This window comes from Pterocles gutturalis, unplaced genomic scaffold, assembly GCF_000699245.1.
Source record: "Pterocles gutturalis isolate BGI_N339 unplaced genomic scaffold, ASM69924v1 scaffold19230, whole genome shotgun sequence".
Classification (NCBI taxonomy): Eukaryota; Metazoa; Chordata; class Aves; order Pterocliformes; family Pteroclidae; genus Pterocles; species Pterocles gutturalis.
Window position 1 is genome coordinate 16,126 of NW_010146331.1, and position 18,385 is coordinate 34,510.

The following is an 18,385-nucleotide window of genomic DNA, read 5'->3' on the forward strand; positions in this document are numbered from 1 at the left end:
GCCTCCCCATCTCTCCTGTAGCCCCCTTTAAGCACTGGAAGGCTGCTCTAAGGTCTCCCCAGAGCCTTCTCTTCTCCAGGCTGAGCAACCCCACCTCTCTCAGCCTGTCCTCATATGGGAGGTGAATGAAAGGCTTATGGTAGTACTGCAATAAACAGTAGTTACTAGTGATTTGCTGACTCTCATCTGAACTTGGGAAAATAATTTTTGTTCAAGATTTGAAACTGTAAAAGTCGTAATGTGTGGTAAAACTTAGTGATTCTATAGTGTCATCACTTCTTAAGGTCATGCTTCTCCCTCTCCATTTGGAGGACTGATTTGTACCTGTTCTAGGGTTTCATTGTTACAGACAACTGTATCCTAGAAATGCCTAGTTGGACACACATGCAGTCGGGACTCATCTCTCTGTTTTGAGATCCTCTTTTATCTGTGAAAGGAGAGGTTACAGTTCAAGGAATTTGGGATTTTTATTCTTGGTGCTTCCAACAGGAATGGGCTTCCAAAAACCATCTTGGACTTCAAAGAGTTCAGTGTGCAGCTGTGGTTTGTTGGACTTTTCATTTTTTGTGGAGGAAGGTCACTAGCAGTAGAAGGTTATAAATATATGAAGAAAAAAAATGAAGCATTTGTGTATGTGTGCGCATGTGGATATCTATGCACATGTACACATATAAACTTGATTTTTGTACTCACATATACAGATGCTCTGTCTGTGACTGCAAGTCTGTCAGAAGAAAATCTATCCATATATATGGCTTTAACACATTTCTCTTTGAGAAACTGAAATTCTGAATAAATTGGAAATAATCATGCTCAGTGGTTAACACGAAGATTCACCTTTGCAGGCGACATTTTTCTTTGATAAGCAAGAAAATCTTTGCTGCTAGAGAGAGGTTACTCACAATTAGACTTAGTTGATAGTGCTGTTATTAAGATAAATGAAACTTGGAGCTGATTTACTTATGTAGTCCTCTGTTCTCGGTATGAGAAGGCAGTTCTGTAGCATGGCTTAACAAAACATAATTTCATAAATTCAATGGTATGCTAATTGACTCAGGGTTTTTTTCCATACTTAACTTGCGAAATTAAGTAACTGAGCTCTTTAGCAGCAGAATACTGTCTGAACAAGGAAGGACGAGCTTGTTTTTAGTCAGTGTGATAGTAGAATGGATGCATGCATTGCAGCTATCAGCCTGTAGTCCAGTATGAGTTAAAGATAACCTAGCATCTCTATTGAGGAGAGAAAGATGGATTAGAGACACAATTAGGACAGCAGTGACAAATGAAATCTCTACTCTATCCAGTACCTGGGAATAGATCTGTTTACAGTGTAGCAAACTTCCAAATGCTCTTTTTGGGAGTAAAACAAGACAGCTCACTTTGGATCTTTCCTCTTTTCCTGAGAATAAGTCTTTCTTCTGCTTTCACTTCAAAAGAAACAGGAAAAAAACAAGACATAAATATTTTTTGTTGATAATTTGTCCTTTGGAACAGATGTTTCTGTGAATTTTTTTTTCTTTCACCCTTCTGAGGGGTTTATTCATCCATTCTTTTGACTTTTAGGTCTGTTATTTAAGCAGAACATAGAGAATTATGATGCATTCCTTTACATTACTTCAGGCAGATTTGGCAGTAGGATTTGAATCTAGGGAGACAGTGTTTCCTAGAAAGAGTAGCACATTTTGATGGTTAACACCTATGAAACAAAGCAAATCTTTGCTAAAAAAAACAATGTGCATTTTTATGACATCCAGTAACAATGTGAATCCAACTCATCAATGAAATTAAATGGTAGTGGATCTAGCACTGATCTCTGCTGTTGTCCATCTAACTTGGCAGTGAGCCTTGGGATCTGCATTTTGCTTGTGCATGACTTAAAGAAGTTTGATTTAGATCAGGCCTTTTTGGCCTACAAGACACAGCTCACAAGGTCAGGTCTACACAAAGCAGATCAGGTAGAAAATTGCTGTCAACATTTCAGAAGCTACTTGGTCCAAATACTTAACTGGTTGAAATCTTGGGTTGAAAAAGTTGAATAATACTGTCCCAGACTGAATTTCTCTACTCTATGAATCATAATGATATATAAGACAGTGTTAAACCCCAGGAAAATTATATTCTAATGTGTTAAATTTCTGCTGGTTGTACTAGCTAATGCTTGTTGAGGAAAAATCTTGCGCATCTTTTAACATTTTCCTTTATGCCAATATTTGAGTCTTGCCCCATATTTACACAGTGTACTTGAATATGGTGGATAAAATGCTAGTTTGTAACAGCTCATTATTTTTTAAAAAATATTTGTGTTTCAAGATCAGGTATAACTGCCAATGTAATAGTATTGATTTCAATAAGTTTTAAAACTCTGATGTGGAACTGCTTTATGCTGTAGAGTAAAAACAACCAAGGAACTCTGTATATTTCATGTAATTACCACATAAGACCACAAGAACACAGACAATTTATATATGTAATTATTTACAGTAAAGGTTTAATATCTGCCTTTGCAAGCAACACTGTTCCTTCTCTTTTTCCAACCTAATCTTAAAAGCATTGTTTCTTACAGGCAGATATCTGGTCATTAGGCATAACGGCCATAGAACTTGCAAAAGGAGAGCCACCTCATTCAGAATTACATCCAATGAAGGTTTTGTTCCTCATTCCTAAGAACAATCCACCAACGCTGGAAGGAAACTTCAGTAAATCCCTCAAAGAATTTGTTGAGGCCTGCTTAAACAAGGACCCAAGCTTTGTGAGTTTCATCTGTTTGTCAGTGTATAGTAGAGAACTTGACTGGTTTACGTGGATTACATGAATTAGTGAAGTTCAGCTTTTCTCATATGGGGCAACATATTCACCAGCATATTTTTCTTTTTTTTTTTTTTTTGATACTGGATGTATTTAAAATTGCATTTGTATCAAGACTGAAGCTTGGATTTCTTAGTCTTTTTATAGTGAGTCACTTAGCACTCTCAAATGCAGTAATACTTTTTTTTTTTATTTAAGAGACCTACTGCAAAAGAGCTCCTAAAACACAAATTTATTTTACGAAACTCAAAGAAAACTTCCTACCTGACTGACCTTATTGATAGGCACAAGAGATGGAAGTCTGTACAAAGTCATGACAACTCCAGTTCTGATGACTCAGATACGTAAGTTTGATGAGTTTGTAAAATATCCTTTGTAAGTGTAGGAGCCTAGTAGTTATTTTTAGCACATATATGTCATCACTTCTTAAGGTCATGCCCATGGTCTCAAGGTCAACACATATTCATGAGTTCTGCTATTTCCAGCTTTTCAGCTTAGCAGCCTTGGTAAACTAATGCAATCTTGATTTCAGTGTTGCAAGAGATTTCATGCAAACAACAGTCACTGAGAACAATTCTTCTGGCCCGTTCTATGCTACCTTCTCTTTTATGTAGTGTCTAGGGTCCTTCCTAGACATAAGGCCAACTGTTACTCCTGTTGTGTGAGCAGAAGGTAGGCCTCACCCTGCGTGGCCAGGTAGCAGTGTGCACATGCACTGTTCTGTGTGTGCACATGGCCACCTAAGGAGGGGAGTTGTCTCCTTGGTGGCATGTTGTTCCTCATTTTGGCTATCTGAATAAACAGGCAGAAACATATCTTTGCATATAAAGAGAGGGTTAGTGGGCAATGGTTCCATGATAATGTGGTTTTGGGGTACAAACCATATTACCTAGTTTTTTTTTATAAGAGGTGGGGTTTTTTTTTCCTATCCTTCCAGGAAGGCTGGGTCATTACAGCATGATAGTCATGGAATGTCAAATTATTTATTGAAAAATGAGAAGTGTTGTAAATATTTTCAGATTTCTTTCCTTTACAGTTTTTATTTCTCTCCATCAAATTTTGATGGAGCTGTTCATAGGTTCATGAGTTGGTTTCCTTAGGAAACCAAATTACAAATATTTATGACTCAGTTAAAAATATGACTATTAATCTAAAAGGAATTTTGAAAATAATAGGTATCATCAGATTACATGCTTTTGAAAATCAAGTGAAGAGATTGCCACGATTTATTCACAAATGGATTAAATTCCTCAAAATAAAGAAAACGCAACTATTATTTGCGTTTCCAGTCTGTGTGCTAATGGCAAGCATCAGGCTGGTTATGATTTCTTAGCTGCCATTACAGCTGTATATTTGTCCTAAATTATTAATGGCTTCATGCCTTCCACTGAGCATGGTGCTGGCCCAAAACCAGGTCTGATTTGGAAGGCAAATTACTAGTCCTAAAACTTGTCTCAGGTCAGTTATTGACTGAACTTTGAGGTTACATTTCATTGTTCCTGTGAAATATCAGACCAGCTTTGAGAGCTTGGCACAGGAGAGTAATGGAGCTAGAGTGGTTACTGGGTGCTTATGAGACAATTTAATGTTATGTCTAAGCCTGCTTTCCCCTCCTCTGCTTCCACAGCAGCCATTGTATTAGATGTGATAAAAGGGTGATTTTATTTGGCATGCTGGAATACTAACTGTCGATAAATATTTTTCTGTTGGATCAGCTTGCTAGAGCTAATGTATACAAGGAAGGTAGACTTGCCTCTTTCTGTGACAGCCAGAAGTTCTATGGGACTTCAAGCAGAAATCCTGGAGAATTTTCTTACACTGGTCACATGCTTTTTTACTTGGAAAGCTGTGCTAAATACTTTTCTTACTATGGCTACTAGATGGCCTTTTAATTGGTGATTTTCTTGCAAATCACTCTTAATTCACAGATCAGAAAAAATTAATCTAGAGAAGGATATTTATGGTAGTTAGAGGAGAAATGTAACGCAGTGACTCATTATTGTAAGCATAAATATTTTTGTTCTTTTAACTTAGCAGAAGTTACAGAAAAAATTATTATGCCATCAATGAGGCAAAAGATTGACTTATGGTGATGTGGTTTGTTGAAGGCATGCTGTATCTGTACTTTTTTAACCAATTCCTTTGAAGTGGGAAATTTACTTTGCTAATGGGCTGGGGATGAACTCTCTTCCTCAAAGGTATTCTAAGCTAGTGTTTTAGCTGTTTTTCTAGGCAAAAAAGTGAATTAAGTCTTCTAACTTTTTCCCCTTTCCCTAATGATTTGAGGTACCTCTGCTAAGGTACTATTGCTTCAGATAGCAATAAACACTTCACGTTACTTGTTTATGTAACTGGGGAAAACGTTTTCAGTCTGTAATGCCTCTCTTTCTTTTTGTTGTTAATTTAACATTTAATGAAGTATCTTGGTTTCATTTTTTTAATTTCCCCAAAAGATAAATTACATTACTTTTCATACTTGTCTTTACACTTATTGGCTTGCACAATAGAATCCTGATTTTGGTGTTGACTGTAGTTTTTATGTTTAGCATGTATATTGATTGAACATGGACAATAATGTGTAGCTAATAAATATTTTTATTTTTTTCCTCTCCCTTGAAGTGAACCAGATGGGCAGGCTTCAGGTGGGAGTGATTCAGGAGAGTGGATCTTTACAATAAGAGAAAAAGACCCAAAGAATCTAGAGAATGGAGCAGCGCAGCCTTTGGAGTTGCAAAGAAATAAGGTGCTCAAAATGTTGACTGTATTATACAAGAAGATAATTCTTGCTTTAATAATTTAGTGGGTTGATTCTTATTTTATACTTTTAAAAGCACTTAAATTGTAAAACTTCAAGAACTTTTGCTAAAAATGTATATTCTACAGTTGCCTTTCACAAAACATTTTGAGGAAGTCTTGAAGTTTGGGTGTTCTGTAAATGTGTCCCTTTTCTGTAGCTTGTGAAATATGTACCAAAATATTTCTGTAGTTTGTGAAATATTACCACTGGAGGAAGACCAGGCAATATTTTATTTTTAAAATCTTCCTTCTGTAAAGTAAACTTAAACCAGTACAGTAGAAAGCTAGGCTGGGCTTTTGGGGAAGGCATTCTGTCTTTTAGGGAAAAAAAAGACTACAGTGTAGCAAAGAATAGAATGTGCATGTGTCCAAAAAAACCCAAACGTCAAAACCCTCAAAAAACAGAATAAGAGATGTTTAGGAGCTGCTCCATCATATTTTCTGCAACCTGTACGGCTGGGGAAAGCGGTTGCTATTCTGGCTCTGAAAATTCTATGTGTGTGCTGTTAGCAGAACTAGGGGAATATAAGAAAAAAAATATTGTATCATATGGGAGGTACCTAGTAAATAGCAGCATGTCTGTGATTTAGTACATGCGCAGTAGGATTGTGTTTTGGTTTTGTTTGGTGGTGTTTTTTTTTTTTTCATTTTGAGTTTTCATGTATTTGAGGTGCTGCTGCCTCAAATTTTAGTTCAGCCTCCATTTTCCACAGTGCTTTGGAATAGTCTGTTGTAGAACATCTTACATGTTTGTATATACATAGAAATAGATTTTTCATAAAGTGTAGCATGTTGGAACTATTTTTTCTTTAATTAGAAACAGAATACAAGGAGGATGCTTATTTTCAGAAATAAAATTAGTCAGAATTTTGTTTTCTTTAAAGGAAAAGGATATCCCAAAGAGGCCTCTATCCCAATGCCTGTCTACAGTTGTATCACCTTTATTTGCAGAGGTAAGTTATTGCTTTAAAGCTTAGTACTTCCAGGGTTCATGTCTCTGAAAAGCAGAAAAATATGATGAATGATACCTAAGGTTTCTACAACCCATTTGGAACTTGATCTCTTACAGTTTTAGCTGTACCCTTTGCTTTCATGCATGTCTGCTTTTGAGATCTTTGTTTTGCTTCTAACAATGCTTCATATCCATGGTAGCAACATCAACCATGCTAGCCTGAAGCAATGAACATTAAAACCAAAAAGGTATGTGAATGTTTGAATTACATCATTATGTTTTTTGACACTGCTTTATCTCTTTATCTGTCATTTTATCTGTTACAAATCATGTTCCAAGATATGGCTGTGGACCAGATCAACAAGAACTTAACTTTTGAATTTCAGTGTTCAAAACTGTTCCCATTCTGAAATATATATATATATTATATTTGTTTTTTTCCAAATACTTTAAAACAGCTTTAAAATAAAATCATATGAAAGGGAAGCCAGATATTTAGGAAGATTTGATTATTTAAAAAAGTTGATAGACCTCTAAGAAACAAAACCACCTCTCTTACCCTAGCTTTGGTATGGATTTTTTTTATTTAAATAATGATTTAAATCATTGTAACTGTTACAGAAATAAAGTTTGAGAAATTGTTATAATAAAAGGATGTTGTCTTAATTTTGTTGTAATGAATAAAGTCCTGCTTCAGAGGATTATCATTGAATTTTGCATGCTGCTCATTAGGAATATTAAGTGCAGTAAGGCAGTTTAAGCTTATTTAAAGGGGATGATCTTTCTATTGGTTATTCAGACTCTGGTATTGGGTAAGCCTGTCGTTCTACTATGTAAAGCGGAGAAATGCTTTAAAAAGGGTTTTTTTTTTTTTTGCATTTTCTGTTGCAGTTCTTTGTGTATTACCCACTTGCTTGCCTCTGTTTGAGAGTTTTCTTTCAATTCCCTACCCTTCTATCTCACAAACATTTTTCTGGTTGCTGTGCATCTCCTTTACGTCTTCCTTCTCCTTTTCCAATACAAAGCAGCATTATATGTCCTGCATCCAGTGTCTTTCACGCTCCATCCTCCATTTTTATCCTTTCTTTGTTTTTCATTTTCTGTCTACCATGCCCTTTATTATCTGTCTTCTAGATGTCTTTGCTCTGGGTTCTTCCTTCCCATGGTATTGTTAACTAGCTGCTGTGTCATTCTTTGCCTTTCTTGCTTCCCATTGCATTTTCAGGACACAAGCAGCAGTGAAAGAAGAGTGGAGAAGCCTTCCTACTGCTGTGGTTGTACCTTTGCTGTTGTATATGCACACAGTCCTCTTGATTTCTTTTTGTTGAGACCCAAGTTACCTACCCTAACATAGCTATAAGCCATCGCTAAATGTGGAACTAGAACAATGTTTATTTCGTTCATGTTTTCCTTTGCAAGACTGATTCCTTTTTAAAGAAAAACCTTTCCTCAATGCTGATGGCAACTCTTGAGCTGTTGTTCCTGACACCTGTTGAAAGTCCACTTCAGAAAGCCCTGAAAGGCTGCTTTAGTGTTTGAACATCTCTGAAGAACTTCACTGCCACTTAGTTCTCTCCAGAATGTCCTGTACTACACTGAACTAAAAATTGTCTTGATCTATTAATTTTGCTTTTTTGCTGCTTTCTGAGGATTATGCTTATTGCATGTGACAATCCCTTGTGCTGTACTTAACTAGGGCGAAAAGTATATGCATGCCCACATTATATCCCAGAAAATAGCACAAACTTTTCCATTTGTTCAAGCTAACCTTTCTTCATTACTGGCAGAAATGGCATAAAGGCAGATTGGCTATAGGTCCAGCATTAAGAGATGACTCTTAAATTAATTAATTTGGAGAGAGAGAGAGATGTAGAAAAATATTTCACTGTTCTTCAGTTATGTGTGAACAACTCAAATTTTTAGTTAGGAAGCACTTAGAAGCCTAGTCAGCTTCCACTAAAGTATTTTTCTTTTTTCCCTGAGAAATTACTTTGATTCTGTCCTTCTTAAGAAGATACTGCAAAGCAGCTCGTGGCAACAGGTGTAGTAATAAACATGCAGAGAAACTGGTAAATGCAGGCATCTAAGCTGCTGGGGAAAGTCCAGTCCCTGAAAAAAGGCCACCCCCTGCTTCGGTCACCCTTACTACTTGTAACATGACACTTGCTTCCAAGGAAGCCCAGACTCTGCTGAGATTTTTGAATGTTCTTTAGTGAGTTCTGGGAAAGAAAGCATTTTACCAGCTGTACTTGGCATGTTATACCAGCTCCTACATAAGTGAAATAATGAGACGGTTCCTCTGAGCCCTCAGTTCCTGCCTAATCGTGGGATCCTTTGTTTCAGGGGAGAGATGAGTGTGCTCAGGGTATTCTGTTAATAAAGTTGACAGGGTGGAAAAATTTTCTAACAGTACTTGCACAAGTGCAGCTGCAGCGTATACGTACAATTTATAGGTGTACTGTATGTACTAAGTATGTATACTAAAGCGAGTATGTATAAGCAGCACATCTTGAACCCATACCACTACAGGTAAGTAGTGCATCTTTCTTGGGATACTTTGTCATAAATGTTGAATATGAGCATGTTGAAAAGGATATGTGAATGATTGAAGACTTGTGAAGATGAATGATGTCTGCATAACTACTGCAAAGACTAACTTCAGGATGAAAATAATCTTCAGGATGTGAGGGTGTATAATGAATGTCAAATCCTGACATTGTTAATGCTGGTGATCACTTCCTAACAAGCTTTTGCATTATATAATTTATAGAAATATTTATGAACATCTTATTATTAATATATCTCTTCCTGTTTTTCTTTCAGTTGAAAGAGAAGAGTGAAGCATGTGGTGGTAACACAGATTCCATAGAAGAACTAAGAAAGGCTATTTATTTAGCTGAAGAGGCTTGTCCGGGCATTGCAGATAACATGGTGTCACACCTTGTGCAGAGGCTTCAGAGGTAGTGAAACTGTTTCACTAAGGGTTACAGAAAATTGTAGATCTGATTCTACAAATATTTGACTAGCATTAAATTATAAGAATTGATTTCTATGTATGATAGAGGAAAAAACGCTTGTGCATACAGTTTGTACAGTTGTGTTTGCTTAGGAGAAAAAAACCTATTCATATTAGCATTTCTAATTTCTGGCTTCAGGTGATAGCCCATACGTACATCCATCCTGTTTGTGTGCATGTTGTGTGTCAAGTGAGACTGGACAGCCTCTTCCCTCTGCAGTTTTCAAAATTTCATAAGTGATTTTCTAACTGCCTAGGTTAGGAATATATTCTTAACAAACACTCAATTTGCTGTTCTTTTAAATGCTGCATAAGAAAAGATCAGGGGTATACATTTCAGAATTACTGCTTGAAGAGGCTTTAAATGCAACCTTGAATCCAGAAGGCCACAGCTGTTGTGAATCTACGCCATCCAGGTTGGCTTGCTTAGTACTAGAAAAAAATAATGGCAATGATTAATCATGGACTGCTATCTTGAAAAAGATCACTCTGAGCAGGTGTCTCCCTTATACTGTCTCTAACCACAGCTTGGTAAAGTTTAAGAATTCACACATTTGAAGTTAAAGTAGAGGATTGCCAGGCTGACACTTTGTCTTGCAGTAAAAATCAATGCCAAGAAATCTGCAAGCAATTGTGTTTCTTGCTTTCTGGGCTGTTACGCATGGAGCCCAGTCAGCATCTCTATTGTTAAAAGGTCACTCCTTGATGCAAGATGTTCTGATTCTCCTTTTAGTTCATTGTGGCAGGCTTGAAAGAGTTCTAGACCTTCTGTCTCAGTTTGTTTCCATTAGGGGTTCCAAACCTGACCCCAGTCTTTCATCAGCCCAGTAGTTCTGTGTTAAGTTTCTGTCAACTCTGGTACAGGGCCTTCCTGGAACTGGGAACCTCAGAGACTTTTGATGCTGCAATTGAAGCTGAAAATGACCATGTGGAAGACAGGCTTTCCCCTGGGCACTTTTTTGTGGATGCTGCAGATGATCCTACTTGTTCCTGTCACGACAGCAGCAGTCATAATTTTTGTCCTAGGAGACAGATTTCAGAACCCTTTACATACCTGTTCAGTGTTTTGTTTTCCTTCTCGTCTGCTTTCTTGGACTATTGCTGTTTTTCTTGGTCATGGTGTCTTATAGCAGTGGAAGGAGGCATTTCATTTTCTTGGAGGAAAATATTCATAGAGAATGGTTGTTGATGGGTCACATCTGGGTGAACTTCTTTTTATACCAGGGATGATACTTAGCTAGGATATGATCATGACTAGCACGCCTTCCAGAAAGTGAGTGAAAGAAATGAATGGCAGGATCCCCCCTCTAAAAAGGAGTTTGAACCATTCAGTAGCTTATTAGGTACCTCTCATGGATAAAGGTATATTTGGAGCTAGTCAACTTCTGAAAATACGGTGTTTTGAATACTTGTTTGAATATTACAAGAAATGTGCTCTGTTATATCAAGTCATTCATTGTATCCACTTATAATATTCTCTCAATTTCATAGCTAACTACTGAAGATCACTCTTCAACAAGATGTTTTTAATGAGATTTTCATTCCCCTTGTGATTGGTTAAAATTGGATTTCCCAAATTTGTCTGAGTGAATTAGTTGGGACCCTCAGAATTGCTGCTCAGTAACTTGAGTGAATCCATTTACCTTCCCCATCCAGTTTTTTTCTCTGATGTTTTATCATGAAAGCTTAACATGATTAAAATGTATGCTTCTTTCTTTGGATGAGTTAAGACTCTGCTTAGACCAAGAAATAGATTTCCTGCCCCAGCAATATTTTGGAAAGATTATGATGTAAAACTGCCATCTAGGAAATCTGGAATCACTAAATGTTGCCCCCAGTGTACGGAATTCTTACATCATCGTATACTTCTCAGTAACATACTTGAACACAGGTTGTTGCTATTCATTAGATATACGTTCTGATGTTCTAAAAGGGTGTATTTTACATGTCGTTCACATCCGTGGCTTTTGTCTTTAAAGCATGACAGCTTTGGTGACATGGTGGATGTCATTCTGCAGGGAAAAAGGCTGGAACTTCAATAGCATAAAATGGAATAACTGTTAGCTGCTTGTTGCAGAACACCTTCCTGTAAGTCACAATAATAACTATTTATTTTTCTCTTCAGATATTCACTACCTGGGGGAAGTACTTCATCCTACTGACGTGCTGTTCCTGACTTTTCTAAGACAGCAGAGATCCCACAGTGTCTGCATTGAAGGCGCACACCGTAATGTTGTTCTGGTCTTCAGTCACCTGAATGACCTTGGGTGGAAGGACATTGCTAAATGTGCCAGAGTGAAAATGAAGTCTCTTGGATGGAGGCAGTCTTTTTCAGCTCCTTAAAGCTATAATTTTTTTTTAAGGATAATGCACATATTCCAGGGAGGTGTCTTTTTGTAATATCTGAAATGTATATTTAGGTTTGTGATAGAGAAATTGAAGATATTGAGAAACCTCAGGTATCTTGCTTTAAGAATTCCACTAGGAGATGGAGTATGTTTGTTGGAGTTGTGTACAGATATGTATATAATGTCTTTTTTTAACTGAAAGCTTTTCCACGTGCATAAGGAATCACTGTGTACAAAATGGTAAAGTGCTTCTGTAGATAGTGTTAGTGGGGTAAATATTTGACAGGCCATAACTGAGCATTGCCTTGCCTTGATTACATGTAAATTTTGAATTATGTGATAAGTGAATCTTGGTTTGATTTTTGTACGTGAAGGATTTGCCATTGAAAGAGTTAATCCTGTACTATGGAACCTTCTGTTTGTACCTCAGCAAAGACACAACTTGATTCTGTTTCTCCTGTATTTGCTCCTTTTTATCTATGTTCTGAGTGTGACTTTCTAATTATGGTACTACTTCTGGTTGTTTTAATACACCTTGTCTCTCAAAGCTTTAAATGTCAATTATTATTTTTCCTAAAGAATGAGCTCTTTCATATTTTCAGTTTTAAGTTGTGCCAATGCAAATTCTGAACCCTATGTACTGTTCAGTTTTAGTAACAGATATTTGTGAAGCTCGTAGTGAAATCCAGATACAATCTTTTTTTTTCACCTGAACATGTTTGAATGCTCACACAAATAAACCTTTTTTACCTTCATTTATTCTGAAAAATCTCAAGATGTTGGCTCTGAGACCATGACAGGTATTTCTTCATCATGCCTATTTTCATCATTAAAGTGAAGAGCGTAAAAGAAAAATTAGCCATAGATTCAATATTCAGTTGTGCTGCCTAAGTCTGTGCATCTCTTTACTGAAAGTGATAGATGTCAGGCAGAAGGACTGCAGAACTGAGCCCGAGTGTTGTATGCTATGTCCTTTTACTTGTCTCCCCGCAAAAAAGTAAAACTTCTTAAAAATTCTGAATTTTGAAATTTCCACTGTTCCCGTGAGTGCTCCTAGATAGCTGACTTAAGGTTTTATTTATAGTTCTTGGAAATAGTAACATCAGTTACACATGCAGTTGATTAGGCGGCACTTGTTTTCTACAGTATTACTCTGAGGTTTACCTTGGTTTGCTTCACCAAGGCTATTATCAGGTGCTTCTTATTCTGCTGGCTAAGAGAGCATTTTTGCCTTGTTTTTAATGAAGAAATTGATGATTTTGTTTTGCATGACAGTGAGGTAATTTATCTGTTTGGTGTTTTTTGTTGTTGTATTTTTTTTTTTTTTAGTATAGATACGAGTTTTGGAACAGAAAGGATGAAAATTTTAAAAGTATAGGCATATCTACCTGGCTTGCTACAAAAAGGCCCAGGTTCTCTAATCATTCTGAAAGCTGGTGAGGTCTGATTGCAGGATTTCATATCACCATGGTAGCCCTTATTCTATGCGTATTAATAAGCCTTAATTATTAATTTAATAATTTAACAGTAAGAGCACACTGTCCTGGTAACAGAGCTATGAAACTTCTAGCCCAGGTTGAAACAGTAGTGGAAAGAAATGGGTGTGAGCACTCATTGTAGCCAAGTTCTTAACGCACAACGCATCTTCTAGCATAATGAGGCAATGGTTTTCCTTTGTGGCTAAGTGAATTTAAGGTAAATTGAACAATGCATATGTTGAGCAGTGGTTTATAACTCCTCTTGGATTAATATATTTAAATATGTTGGTTTGTGTGCTCTTAAACATTAAGGCTAGGCTTACCCTTGAGGAAAACAAATTTAGCGCTACTGTTGTGCAATGTGCATTTGAATACGGTGCAATGGGAAATTCACCTGTTGACATCTCAATATTACAGCTTTCAGCCACTGAATAAATACCTGCTGTTACAGCACAGGGAAATAAACAGATGTGTTTGCATTTGAAATAGAAATACGTTAATGGAAGTTTTTCCCCAGTCATCTGTTAATGTAAGGATTTGAAATTAAAGGGAACTTACTTGGAGATGCACAGAACTCAGAGATTTAGTGAGGACATTAAATTTACAGTGCTGACTGGAACTTCAAGAATTTGTCAATCAGAAAATGAACTGATGTTCTAAGGTACACTATTTTTGAACAATCATTTTAAAAGGCATACATGCATTTTTTTTTTTTTTTGAGTTGCATTTTAGTTGCATTCCAGGACTGTATGTTGAAGAAGTACTTCTCTTGAGTAGATGGTGGCAGAATTTGCTTGGTGAATGTGTCCCTTGGTTTAGGAGCTTAAAATGAGTAAGACCTACACCAAGGGCAATTGGCAAAAAGGCTGGGACATTTAGAAAAAGGCCAGACCTCATTTATGGTAGAGATGTGTATTTTTATATGTAATATATAGATTATTTAAATATAGACTATATCTTAAACTGAAATTCACTGAAAAAAGCGTGCTGCATCTTGAATGTAAAATTACAATCCTTTGCTACTGAAAAGTATCGATGCTTTAAAAATCAGATCTGTATTGGTAACAGAAGTGGAGCTTCATTTGAAAGAAGCATGGCCTCAGTTGCTGAAAGAAGTGTATTGATATTTTTGAGATAGTTTCATGCTAAAAACATTTCTGTGTTATAATGTCGCACTGATGATTTTTCTGTGTAGGTAGTACTACTTCACTCAGTCTTGAATATACTGAGCGACAAACTATCCCTATTTATGCAAACATTTAAATTAGTGGATCTGCTTATTTGTCAGGGATTTTAAGATTGGACAGTAAGTAAACTCAATGTTTAAAAAAAAAAATCAGTCATTTGAACTGAAGGCTTGCTTTTTGTAAGTATCAGATGTGTAATCTATTTTTTTAACTTAATTTTCCTTGCAGCTGCACTTTGTAGTTGATCACCAGTTTACTAAAGGATGACGGCATGATGGCTATAGCACAGATGCTTTTGGTGTAATAACAAAGCAGCTCTTTCTCTGCAGTGCCATGGTTCCTTTGCAGTTCCAAACATTTTGTGTATGTCCACGTGGGCATGAACAGATGAACCAATTACTGTAGAATGATTTCGCTGTTGTGATCTGCCCTCTCGGTACAGGAAGGGGAAAGTAAGAATATGTGTGTTGGCCCAAACCAGCAAAGAACTCCTTCATCTGCCTGTGCTTTCACTGGCCTTGGGAAATGTCTCATTTAGCTCTCACTACTTTATGTGGCATTCTGAATTGTTTTTTAAACAACATGGCACCAGCTTGTAGTAGTTTTACATTAGCCTTACTTTTAAGGAAACATATTTTTGCCTTCAAAAATTTCACCAGTGGAAGATTATCGGAGGTGCTGATAAGCACAGGTTTAATGCAAGGATCAGTATAATCACAAATTTTTTTTTTAAGTTGCCGGGGAGGAGCTTAAAGTATAGCACAAATCTGCAAGCTTGCTCTTTTTAACTCTATTTTGCAGATGTGCTAGTAATTGCACTGAGCATATGCAGTAGACAAATTGTATGTGATGGTTTTCTGCCTTCCTTTAAAGCATGGTTACAGAGGACAATTAAAGTGTACATCTTGTTTTCTGTAATGTTGCTGCCTGTTTACAAGTCTGTACTTAAATTTTACTTTTGTCACTCTACACCGACATAATAAAAAACTCCTTGTAAACTACATGACCTAGAAATAAAGAAGGAAAAGTTTCATGAAATTTTGCCATCCGAGTGGTCAGTAAGATGGGATTTAGGGGTCTCCTCGTGGGGGGGGATGCTCTTGCAGGTTTCTAGCTCAGTTATTGCCCACATGTCAGTAATGGTAAGCAGGAAGTTTATAAATCAGTGTTCAGTTTGTTGTCGCAGAATTTGTGCAAGAGAAAACTCTCGTGTAAACACACACACCGCTTTCTGAGCAAGAACATTGAGAATATTTTTTTCTGTTGGGAAATTTGTAAGGTTATGTATCACAGATGGAGTAACCATGTGGGAAGTTCAGTTCTTTTCTTGATTAAGGTTTTTTTTTATCCACACATACACGTGATTGATCATGTACTGGTTTGGTTTAAATATGTGTAGCTTGCTATTACAGTTTGTCCTAAAGTAAGACAATGATGTGCCCATTTACAGATGGCAACGATTTAAAACCTGCTTTGTATTCCCCATCCTGCCAGCCCAGTGAAACTGATGAAGTTTCATCAAGTGGCATGAGCTTAACCCCAAACATCGCCTCCTTAATTACCATCTAACTGAGAGACAAACTGTGTGACAGCTGCACTCCTGGAATTCTATTTCATTACTGTCTTCTGTTAAAAAATGTGTGGGGGCCATGTTACCATTTTTTGGGGGTATTTTTTGTTTGTTTGTTTTTAAATCTACCAACTTTTATGTGCCCTTGGGGGCAGGGAGGGAATGTTTATGTGCTCTAGGAACTGGAGTTATGGATCTGCACATCCATAATTATGTTTTCTTTTGAGGGAGACCACCATGTAATTGGTCCTGTTTAAAAAAAAGGAAAAATGGTCAAAATCAGGCTTTTCAGGTCCTGTTTGTTTCTGTTTTGTTCTTGGCTGATGGAATGGTAGGATATTGCCCCTGGTTTTGTTTTGAAAACAAGTTTTCCTTGTGAGACCTCTTTTCTCTAGTGGGAGACCTTTATCAAGATTTCTGCAATCAATCACAGCATGTTTTTCCCTACCTGCTAACTTGTCTTTCAGGCTGTCATTTTTTTTTGGCTGGTGTCAGATGAATTTCCAAAGGCACTGAGGTCTCAACAGCATTTAAGTAAAATCTTGTGAAAATAGGTAGGCCTGAGGTATATTAATAAATACATTTTAATGAAAGTTAAGTTAGACAGCAGAGATGTGATGGAGATGGTTAGTCTTGTGGAAAAAAATAAATAAATTCACAGTAGCCCAGGCTTTGCTGATCCCATTGCATGTGGTGCAATGTCCTATGGCAGTACAGTTCCTGTGTTGCTTTTACATGTTAATTATTTGAAGCTGGCAACTAATTATTCCTGGTGAGTAACAACAAAACGAGTAAATCTTTTGGAGAGACCAGTTTGAGGGTTGGTTTTTTCCCACTACTGTAACATGAGAATTCAGTCATGGCTACTAACCTGGCACACAGTAACCCTGCATGTCTCCACTCCTCAGTTGGTTAGATGGACAACAGTGTGATGTGAATCATGGTTAAAAGTGCGTGCTTTCACATATTACAGCTTTCTAGTAAACCATGAGTTTTATTCGCACACACAGACTTCAGCTGATTGTAAGACAGAACTGTCAAGACAGTCACTTTTATTCTCTTACCATTATTTCAGTTTTGGGTTAACCTTAGGAATAAAGAACTAGAAAAATGCTGACAAAGGACAGCAGGTCAAATGGTTCCATTAAAAAAATATTTAAAAATCACATTGGTAAAGAAGGGAAAAAAAAACCCAAACAACCGTCTTATTATAAACCTCTTTTCTGTAAGGGGGGGAAAAAAAAAGATAATACAAGAAGGTGAAAATGCTGAATGATGAATGGACTGGATACTCTGAAGTTGCATCCACAGCCTAGCTTGGGCTCTGCTGTCATGAAAACTAGAACTGTATCTTCATCTTTGCTGTAGATGTTATAGAAAAATTATTTTCCAAACTTACTTGTTATGAAACTGAAACATACCTAGAGAAGGTGTTATCTGATTTCAAGAATGTGAATAAAAGGCTTTGTTTTGAGACCTCAAGATAAACTACTCCAGGAGATGGCAGTAACAAAGATTGTATCCCACAGGCACCAGTGTTCTAAAACAAAATTCAATTTCAGCTGAATTAAGGGCATGGCCCTCAATATAATTTCCATTAAAAAAACCCCAATTGTACGATATTTGTAGGGACCAAGCTTGTAGGGCTTTGCAGATATTCTTTTACAGCTCGTAATAATTTTTTTTTGGGGGGGGGGATGGGGGGGGGGGGAAATAAGGTCAACAGCCCTCTACTGCACTTCATAGTCACATCACAGCTTCAGCTTTGTTTTTCCAGGGCTGTAGGCTGCTGCTGAGTTGTTGTTAATCATCTATGCCATGTTACTTCCCCTCTTCATCACTATATGGAGAATTGTTCACATTCCTGGTCAGTATTGAAGCCCTACAGGAAAGGGTCACAGGCTTGGAAGAAGCCTGTGGGACCTGCAACTGGGAAAAAGGTCTTCAGCTTTTCCTACTGACTTTCTAAGGTCATCCTTCATCATATCATAAATGGACAGAGGCAATGCAAGGCACATGAAGGGCAGATGTGGTCATTACATCTGTACTGATATTTGAGGGAAATAACTGAACAAAAGAGCAAGTGCAGTAAGGTACTTGCCCAGGGGTTGGAAGGTTTCCACACAGCTGAGGTAAGTACGCTGAAATACTTGTTTTCCTTTGTCAGGGTGGCTCTGATGTGGCCACGGGGACTGCTGCGTGTCCCAAGGGGTTAGGAGCTCATCCTCTTCTT

At 37.1% G+C, this 18,385-nt stretch overlaps 1 protein-coding gene across 1 annotated transcript in view; it reads left to right on the forward strand.

Moving 5' to 3' along the window:
- STK24 (serine/threonine kinase 24) overlaps nt 1-12,666 on the forward strand; it is an 18,596-nt gene extending 5,930 nt beyond the window's left edge. Inside the window, exons 4-9 of the mRNA XM_010085710.1 lie at nt 2,564-2,749; nt 3,004-3,149; nt 5,425-5,548; nt 6,486-6,554; nt 9,377-9,513; nt 11,695-12,666. Of these exons, the coding sequence (XP_010084012.1) occupies nt 2,564-2,749; nt 3,004-3,149; nt 5,425-5,548; nt 6,486-6,554; nt 9,377-9,513; nt 11,695-11,731 (699 nt within the window). The 3' untranslated portion in view covers nt 11,732-12,666. The remainder of the gene's footprint in view (nt 1-2,563; nt 2,750-3,003; nt 3,150-5,424; nt 5,549-6,485; nt 6,555-9,376; nt 9,514-11,694) is intronic.
- The last annotated feature ends 5,719 nt before the right edge of the window (nt 12,667-18,385 follow it).